The sequence below is a fragment of the Epinephelus lanceolatus genome, chromosome 3 (genome assembly GCF_041903045.1).
Source record: "Epinephelus lanceolatus isolate andai-2023 chromosome 3, ASM4190304v1, whole genome shotgun sequence".
In the NCBI taxonomy this organism is placed as follows: domain Eukaryota; kingdom Metazoa; phylum Chordata; class Actinopteri; order Perciformes; family Serranidae; genus Epinephelus; species Epinephelus lanceolatus.
The window spans coordinates 45,381,116-45,391,510 of NC_135736.1; the positions used below are offsets into that span (position 1 = coordinate 45,381,116).

The 10,395-nt window shown below is 37.3% G+C and overlaps 1 protein-coding gene across 2 annotated transcripts in view; it reads right to left on the reverse strand.

Annotated features, from left to right (window-relative positions):
* The window catches only part of LOC117255220 (uncharacterized), a 35,828-nt gene extending 26,320 nt beyond the window's left edge, over positions 1–9,508 (reverse strand). Inside the window, exons 1-2 of one of the 2 annotated variants that reach the window (XM_078166456.1) lie at positions 9,444–9,504; positions 9,282–9,361 (exon numbers count right to left, since the gene is read on the reverse strand). In XM_078166456.1, the coding sequence (XP_078022582.1) occupies positions 9,282–9,327 (46 nt within the window). In that variant the 5' untranslated portion in view covers positions 9,328–9,361; positions 9,444–9,504. Of the gene's footprint in view, positions 1–9,281 lie in introns of both variants that reach the window. The other variant, XM_033623903.2, reaches the window with a different exon arrangement.
* Between the last annotated feature and the right edge of the window lie 887 nt (positions 9,509–10,395).

Consider the following 10,395-nt stretch of genomic DNA (forward strand, 5'->3'; position numbering starts at 1 on the left):
TTTTTGTCTTGCTGATTATGTGCAAAGAAAAATAACATGTTAAATAGAATATTAAATAGACTTCAAGACTGGAGCTACTAAGAGATTATTCGAAAATGCGACATGGGAGCTAAAGCTTGGATGGGTTACACAGAATTAGTTCTGAATACAAAAAAATATGGTATTACAAACAACTTCCAATAATATGGCACTGTTTGCAGTTGTATGGGGTAGGAAAATCTTTTCATGACACCAATTGAGTCAAATGCACCAAAAGTCAGACACATGCTCTGTTAGAGGTTATGTTCACTTGAAATAGAGACAAACCTACGAGACATAAAAAATACACAGGGTGTCAAGGATAGTTATATTTCTTAGTAAAACTTGTTATTTAAATATCGTTGGTCAGTGTTAACAAATTAAGGCTGCTCCCAAGAGGCCACACAACATAGTCATGCAGCTCTCACAGTTTATCTTCCTAACAGAGGTGCTGTTCCCACATATTGTTTACATAATTTCAACTGATTCTATTTTGCGGTTTATCTCAGTTTTAACCGCTGCTCATGAAACACAACGCTTTGTGTTATTCATTTTTAGTCTTTAAAGGATAATTTTCTGTACTTTGTGTCCTATATATACAATAAAGGATGTTTATATAAAATATGTAAAAAAAAAAAAAGTTTTAAATAATGATGCAAATATATTTAAAAGTTATCCCTGTGAGCAAAAACCACTCTGTTTCCAACAGTTTTTTCTAAACTGGCTAAACTTCACAGTGTGCCGGATTTCTTTTAAGGTCATCTGCTCCAGGCACACGACTGTAGGTGTTTACATTATGTAACCTACACTGCTTAATGGAGCTACACGCAAGCTTTGATCTTTTTTTTTTTTTTACAGTAGAAAGTGCTGCCATTCTCCGTTACAGTCACAACATGCATGTAGCTACTTCGTCCTTTCTCGTACATGCTAATGTCAGGTAAACTTTAGTTTATTTTATTTTTTGCTGATGTTGTTTATTTCTCCCCAATTTCGGATCATATTCCTGCTGGGACATGTCTGGTTGCATTTAGAAGCTTTTATTGGTGATTGATTTTTTTTTTACAGTAACAAGTGCCACTGTTCTCCTTTACAGTCATTCCCTCGCTGCAATGACAATGCAGAGACGCCAAGATAGGGAAGACACGGAAACTCTGACCAATCAGAGCAGACTGGGCTTTTTCGGGAGGCAAGCTTAAAAAGACAGGTGCTAAAATGAAGCATATCAGACGGAGGGTGAAAACAGGTGTTTGAACATTGACAGTATGAAGAAAATAAAGTATATAAAATTAAATTAAAAATTAAAATGAAGTGTTTTTTTGAGCATTAAAACATTTAAACATGTTCTGGTAGAAACCTTCAATACAAGAATGAAAATGAGCAAAATACTGATCGTGATATTAGGTTATTACTAGATTTACACCAAAATAGTACCAGATTGTTACTACAGCCATGGGTTTGCTTGCAGGAAGGACGACAGAGCAGCAGATGGAGCGGCCAATGGAGCAGCTGACAGAGCGGCCAAATATGCAGCCAGTGGAGCACCTGATGAAATAGCCGTCGGAGCTCCACAGCCAGATTCTGTCGCCTCCTGTCTGAAGTTGAACCTTGCAGCTCCGCAGGGCTCCGTTGCCGGCCTTGGAGCTCCACGGCTGGCATCCAGGCTTTGGGATGCTTTGTGGCACTTCAGCCTCTTGTCTAAACCCAGTGTTCTCAAGATGTGCTCTCTCAGTTGCCATCTTTTGGCAACAATGGATTTAACGTGAATTGGTATACCACATGATCAACGTAATTCGATTGGTACCCTTACAAGGGCAGAGTTCAGTACACAACCCTGTTGGGTAATGCTGCAACCTGAATCCAGCAATGCTCAGTTCCCTTCTAGCAGCAAGGCAAAGGAGATAAGATGAAAGACGCCTCTCCATGTTTCATACTACTCCTCCACTGCTAATTTGGTCTTTGCATTTGCAATGGTACACATAAAAATGGCTGCTCTGACCATCCTGAAATGATGATTTGAATGGGAATGTGCGTTCTGCTGTTATTCTACTCCTTTGGCAGGTGCTCAGTGGTAAACAGATCATCCTAGTTGTACTAGGAAGCATCTAAATATGAATATAAATATGTGAGTGTAATCAAAATAAATGAAAAGTGAAACTGAATAAAGGCTGAATAGTAAAACCTACATAAAAAGAACTCTTCATTGCTTGAAATTTCTTTGTGCAGAGCACACACAAATAATTTCATTTTCAATAATAGAAACTACCACAATAGCATTACCATTCAAAAGAGTGTGGATGCTTCTCTGTCTCTGGCCCAATTCCAGTCCTGCCCCTACACCCTCTCCCTACCCACTTCCACTCCGTTTGCTTGTTGGCATAGAGGGTCCGCCATATTAAGTGCCATCCCAAACCAATTAGCGGCGAGTGGAAGTGGGTTATAAAACCTTCCAACACTGAGTCTGCATCGATGCCAGATAACAAACCACACTCCTCTCAAGTGCAGCAAATTTCTTGTGTCCAGGATGGAGGAAACTCCATACGTACAAATGTGAGTTCTGTTTGATTATTTCCAAAGGTTAAGTAAAGTGGCCTTGCAGACATCCGATAGACTATTTTCGTGCACATATGATGAAATTAGAGTATACATTATATTTTGGAACGATGACAATGCCTGCACACGCAGACGTGTTGATCTGATTGCCTTTGTTGTACAATTTCAGGGACAGCAGAAAAAACAAGCATCTAATCAGAGTAAGAATGGCAAAAGAAAATGGTCACAGAGTGGGAGGGTGCGGTGGCCCGACTGGAGTTAGGCCTGTCTCTCATTAGCTAAATCATTTCAAGCAACAGGAAATTCAGGGCTAATGAGTGTCTGTGGTGAACACTGTGTCATCTGCCCCTCCTTTGGACTATTCACCCAACACATGACACACAAAAGGCACACCCAAAGACACAGAACCATACAAATGCAAAATTCAACACGCTTATGAAAGAATGCATGTCCAAACTAACTTGCTCTCCCTCTGACTCATCAGCATGCACTGTGCTGACACAAGGCAAACAACACTGTGGTGAGATCACATGAGGACACGATGTCTGATCCTGTAACTTCTGCTTAAGGTCACATTTATTTGTACGTTTCTGGTCCACTTTACATGAGTTTACAGTTCTGAGGTATGAAACATGCATTGCTTTATGTGAGTCAGCACCAAATTGGTCTAATTGAGATTACTAATTTGAAAATAATCTGGACATGACATCTACTGACTATCTTTTTTTCCAGGTAAATCACTTAGAGGTGAATGTTATAATAATGCAGAGTAATAATGAAGACGATAAGACGCAGTTGAAAGCACAGGAAAAAAGCTAGTAAGATAATTTTGCACTATTTCCAAAGTCAAGAATAAATTTCCATGCTCAGCGATTACTGATTATCTTGCGGTATACTCAAACTTTTGAGAGCAATAGATTATTAAGAATGTATATGGGTATTCATTGTAAGAAATGTGGCATATCTGTGGATCGATTTCTTCCTTTTTCGTACGACAAGTGCATAGGAAGACATGAGGAGATTAAGTGAGAGTAAAGTGAGGAGCATGATGAACCAGAGGGAGACAGTCCAAGGACAAGAGGTATGATGAACACGGTAGGAAACTCACATTGATTTGAGATAAACCTAATTTATGTCTGAAAGAAATAATGACAGGAAGAGAAGGTCGTGTTAAGGAGGTAGGCGTGTGTCTAACCAGAAATGACTCCAGCTTCCAAGGCCATGCTGCAGGCTCCAAAGGTCAACATTTGACAGATGAGCTTTTACAGTTCCTTAAGGATGTTATAATGTCATTTATGAGTCAGTTCAGTCGAGTCTAATATTGCCTCTGATGTCTCCTGACTTTTAAGTAAAGAGGCACATGGGTTGACTGTGATGAAAACCCACATTAGACACTTATTCTCATGTGGATGAAAGATAATTTCCTTGTTACTATGACAGGCTTCCTGTACATTACCCCACTTACTGCCCAACTACTCACCAAAGCTATAAATCACCTGAAACAATGTTTCTGCATGATTTATTTTGCCACCAAATGAGACCTGTAGGATTGTAGGAGGTATGCAGTGACAGGAGTGTTGCTTTGCTTCAAGGTGTTTCAAGGTAATCTGGATAGAAATCAACAATATCTGACTTCTGCAATGACAGGTATGCTGTAATACCATGGGTTTACTAATCAAGATTTCAGTATTCAATAAGGTTGTTTAAGGTGAGAGTGACCATGTATAAATAGCAGTGTTTTCCCTTTATGCTAAATGATTAGCGCCGCTGCTAACAGCTGCTCGTTATTGTCTGATATTCGTTCTATACAGTCACATGCTGCATCTTTAATCACCTGGAAAACAAGAGGTTGGGCACTGGGTCCTACTCTTGTGCCTACTCTGTGCCAACATTCAAGGGCGTGGAGGCAGGTTGCGTCTGAGGTTGCTAAGCGACTATAACCAGCACCGCATCATAGCTTACTTAGCAGAAATCCTGAGTGCAGAGCTGATCGTCTTCCAGGCGTTGTTTTGTAAGTGTGTTTTAGACCAAAAATTTGTCTGTGGACCCGATGTAAAGCTCCGGATAGCACTGCATTAAAATTATGAATTTTTTTCCATATTTACAGCAGACTGATATTTACGGAAGAAGGAAAAGATATCTGCCAGCTGTGATTGGTTGATACTCGTCACATGTCATGCAGCACATACTGCTACATGGCAAAAGTTGAACTCTGGTCAACAGGCGATCAAGAACGCGTGCACCTGCTGTGCGTCTACATTGAAAACGATAAATTTGAGGTCGCAAAAAACGCGGTATGTGTATGGCCACAAACAGCATGGGGTATGGGAAGCATTTCATGAATAAATGCAAGTCCGCATCTGCAAAATATGTGTCTAAATATCTTCCAGCAGCACAAAATGAAAAACTCCCAGACTTCAGCACCACTGCTGGAAAAAAAATCCAAGGGAAACACTGAGTGCTATCTAAAGAAGATACATTTTGGCCAGAACTCATCGGCCATGCAGAGTGAAGAGCACAAACTCTGAAACAAGCATTATCATGCCCGTTAATGATGACAAGGTTATTCCTCTTCCCAAGCAAAGGATTCTGATAAAAATATCATAAAGTGAACGCACCATTCGTCTCATATTTGTAGGGTTCCGGTGCCAACATGCTGATACACCAACGTTGACCGAAGTTGTAGAGAAAGTTAAAATAAAGAGTTTAAACAATTCAAAATTCTACCTTCTCTGAGCAATCGACGCAACGTGAGTTTATCTCCTGATCCTGTATTGGGTATGAAGAAACGTTTGAAATCACCTGAACATCTCCATATAAACAGACAATAGAGCCGTCAGCAGTGTTATATGGAAAGAGATTTCGCAGCAAGTCCAATAAATCCGCAGCTGATATGACAAACGGACAAGTAATAGAAAAGTTTAAAAAGAAAAACTGTAAAATTGATTACCTTAAGATTAGCTTCAGTAAGAGGCTTCAATAGTAAGGTCAACAGTTTAGAGAAGTCACTGGACAAGATCACGCCTGAGAGCCAGAAGTTGCTTATGACAGAAATAAAGAGATGCCAAAAATAAATGTAAGAGTTGCTCAATCTGGAGATTGGCCAGCTAAATGTTTTCTTTAGATGTGTGTGAGTAATCCCATAAGGGGTGGGCTGTGTTGAAATGACCAGACACGAAAAATAAACAATTCATTCATTCATTCATTCATTGTAGTCTCTTCAGCTGATCCTTTCCTTTTGGTGATTTGTCTATAAAGTTTCTGGGACAAGGCTGGGTGAGATGAGTTTGTTAAGTCCAGGAATTCTACTAGGAAACTGTTCAGTAGATGGCTGCCAAAATAACAGCAACACTCCTACAATAAAAGCCATTCACTTGGTGAAACAGCAACTCAGCTCCTTTCAATAATGAATAATGTTTTATTTCAGATAAGTGCATTAGATTTTCATGATTCTGGTGGTTGCAGTCAAATACATAAATGGCAAAGTTATTTTCAAGGTTAAAGCTGCAGCTGTGGTCGAACCAGTTTCTGTAAATTCTTGTGGGGTGGCGACAACCTAATTTGCCAGGCAAATATTTTCGGTTGGGTTTATAAAGTGCTGCCAGTTGAATCTAAACACCAACACAAGTAGGATCTGATTAAACAAGTATTTAAACACAAAGATAAAGACAAGCCACAATGACTGCAGACCAAAAATAAATATGCTACAAACAAGAGACTAAATTATGCAAGGTGATGATGAAAGGAGTCACTAAACCGAGCAGACCGATCTGTCCTGGTCTTTGTTAGAAACAGGTCTTGTATTGAAGGCTGTTTCCCTTTCTGGTATATTGTGGGTAACTACAGTAGGTTAACATCAGGTTATAGTTTGGCATTCATCATTGCAAAAGATGCTGCTTGGGGTTAGTGCTAACTGGAGATGTGCGCTATTAGTCAACTGGTCTATTAAATGTTGCTACCTTCACTAGTCGACACCAGAAATACTTGTTGGTTAAACATATCATTAAATATATTATTTTATGCGTATTCATTCATCTAATAAACATGCCAATTTTCTGAAGACCTATTTTCCTAAAAAATAAGGTTTTCAATAAATGTTATTTGCTTACTTTTATTTAGTGAGTTGTTGTCTTTGTGTTTTGTAGGAAAATATTTATCATGCATGGTGCAAAGTGCCACACATTTAGTGGCATTTAAATTTGGTTATTTAAAAAATGTGATTTCAAATGGTGCTTATAATATGTGCAATTTTTTCGTACAATGGTTAAATTTATAGACTAAATTGGGCTCAGTGTTTTCTTATTTTTAGACTAGTCAACTTTACTTAAAATGTCAGAGAAGTTGGTCACTGGGAACAATGCTAGTGCTAATGCTAATGCTAATGCTAGTGCTAGGTTTATGTCATGTGGGAAGACAGAAATGGGAGAGAGTCCCAACGTTTATGACTTGCAAGCAACCAAGTCACCAGACAACACAACACAGCTGTATTATTACAGAGTAATTTCTGTAATATTGTATTAAAATCCCTTCTGTTCTCCAAAACACTGCTTAAATGAGCTCAAAGCTAAAGTTAAAGCTAGCTCTGGTGACAGCAACTCAAATACAGCCTGGGCAAACAGAATCAACCTTTCATTGCTCTTGAACATCCAATTAATTTTGTTAATCTAAATGACAGAAGAGAATCTCAGTCTTCGTGGGAGCAAAATCACTTGGAGGTGAATGTTATAATCATGTAGAGTAATGATGAAGACCACAAGATGCAGTTGAAAGCACAGGGAAAAAGCTAGTACGATTATTTTGCACCATTTCCAAAGTCAGTAACAAATTTCTATGTTCAGCAGTTACTGATATGTGGCGTATACTCACAAACTTTTGAGAGCAATAGAGAATTTACAAAGGTATCCGTTGTAAGAAATGTGGTATGTCTGTGGATCAATTTCTTTCTTAGGAGGTTTTTTCTTGCGACAACAAGTGCATATGAAGACGTGAGGAGATAAAGTAAGAGTATTCTAAATTCTAACTTTTTTATTCACTAACAGAAAATTCTCTAAGTCCGTTTTTATCTTTGTCTCCTAGAATATAAGGCTTTCTCAAATCACTGTTTATTAAAAAACAAAAAAGTGTCAAGCTTTTGGAAAATTACGCAATTTTTTTCTCCAAATCTCTGACTGAAAAATAGTTTTCTCTGTATGCCTGTACCCATTATCATTTATTTATCTATCTATTTATCTATTTTTTGGTCCATTTGTTTGTCCGTGTAGTTTATAAAATTGGCTTGAAATACTGTTATTTGTACCCTTCACATATACTTAAGTCTGATGTTTTGTACGTGTTAATTTTTTCAATTAAAATCTTATTTTACTTCTTATTTTCTAATTAGAATCTGCCTTTTATCGTACAATACTGCTAGAGTTGCAGCGGTGTACCAGTTCTAAGGTATATCGTGATATTAAAATTGATGGTTATCATACCATATACCTTTGCTCATCCACGATATTGTGAAAACAATGCAACTACACAAAAAATCTCAGCTTTATAACAGCTATTTTGAAAAACTTTTTACACAAACTTCTTTTTTAAAAAAAGGTTTCAAATAGGGTTGCAGCGGTCAATCTCAACTTTATTTTACTTTTTACATAAACTTTATTTAAAAAGATGGTTTCAAGTTCCAATTATAGTAATAAAAGGTTGGTTCAACCACAAATAACACTTGTTTTCTTTCCTTTCAGTATCATTTTGACTTATTGAATAATAATAATAATAATAATAATAATAATTCTGAAATACAGTGATACAGTGAAACCACAATATTTCCTGAGACGGTTATCGCACTGTGAAAATCTTATACCACTGCAACTCTAAATACTACATCGTGAAATAAAAAAGTAGCACGATACAATATTGTTGCTATTTTAAATGTTACGATGCTGAGTACTGAGGTTAAATATATTGTGATTTATTACCTTTTTTCAACTTTAAATTGTGTCCCTAAAGGAAAACTTTGTCAACATCTGCTTTATCTAAAAAGCAGCAGCAAAATGTATCTAGTGGACTGAAAAGCAGCTGATTGTATTATTCTAACAGGCTACCTAAGGTTTAATTTGTATTTTTAATATTATTAATTCATATAACAAAAGAAAAACAAATGTGTGACGACACTATGCTTTGTCATTTTTCCCTCCGCCCCTGATGCATTCATCAACACCCAGAGGGTGTTTTCACTACTTCATATAAAACAAATATATTGAGATTATATCTGTTATTTCTATTACAGCTGACACTCAACCAGAGCCAACTTTCTGTCCTGTAAATACAGTTCAAGTCCCTTAGAATAACAAAATAAAGTAAATTTAATTTTGGTTAATAGGGCAAAATTCAAAAGCTTTAAAAGTCACAACTTTGCATCCATTTCAGCAGATACATTAGCTGAGTGCTGACTTTGGCTGTTCGCAACACAAACTGTTAACAAAACGGCTCTGAATGGAACTACATGTATTTTATCTGTAACGTTTGCTAATTTTAATGTTTCTTACCAACTTATTTCACGTCATCTGGAGGCCAATATGTGAAATGTATGTGTCAGCATGGCGTTCAAGTGCTGCCACAGGTTGTGACATGAAGTTAATCACAGCCACACAACAACCGTGGCACCGACTCACTTATCTGACTGACAAACCAAAAGTTGTCCGCGGCTGCTGCCAGTTTGTACTCACCGCCTCCTAAACCCAGCAGCCGGCAGATATCTCTGGTGAACTTCATCAGGTTTTACCGTCCAGCATTATCTTCACGCGCTCTAAAATAAAATGTAAATTACAACACCGTAACGACACGTCTTCAGTCTTCATTAACGGCTGACACTTCTCCGGTGAGGTTACCGGTTAATGTGAACATTCGCCCCGCTGATCCTCCTCCGCCTGTCCAGTCACCACCGTCCAGCTAACCGCCGTCACGACAAACAGCACTTCCGGTATTCAGTTACAACAATAAAACAATGACGGGCAGAATTTGAAGGCGACTTCCGGTTGCAACCATCAAAATAAAACCGCAAAAGGATTGAAATAAGCCTTCCGGTCACAACTCTTTGTCTGGTTTTATATCACACAGTTAAGGAATTAGAGAGTAAATGCAGTTAAAACAGAATTCCCAATTCAATATCATTTCTTACTGCATTTTTATTTCTTTATGAAGTTTGTGGGAACTTATTAAAGCACTGTCACTGCACTGAAATTATAACATGTTTATTATAACATGTTTTAGTATATTTAATTTAATTTAATTAAAAAAAATATTCAATAATAAAAAATATATATATTTTTATATAATATTTCATTTAATCTTATTTAATTCACTTATCTTGTTTTTGGTAATTTGTTGTATTTATTCCATAATTTCCTATAAAGGAGTTGATTTGTAACAGAAGATTTTTGGGGAACATTCTGGATAAAATGTCCTCCAGGTGTTTGCTTTTGAATGCACCCTGAGTTTTCACAGATCCTTGGAAAACTGTATTTTGATCTTCAAAAAGATCTAAAATCAGAGACTTTAATGTCTATTGATGAATTCAAGGTCACCATAAAGAATGTAGTGATGGCGGCACGCAGGGGCATAAATATAGACAGTGTGGGCAGGGTGGTTGCATTGGGGCCCTCATTTTGATTTTTCTTGTTCATATAGTTTTCTATCTTACGTTGAGGGGAGGTCCGTTGTATAAGCTTATAGCTTCTTGACCTCTCCTGTCACATCCTTATATTTTCTATTATTTATCTGGATTCAATGTAGTTTTTACTATGTGTGCAAATAATAAAATTTTTTTAAAAAAAAATTTAA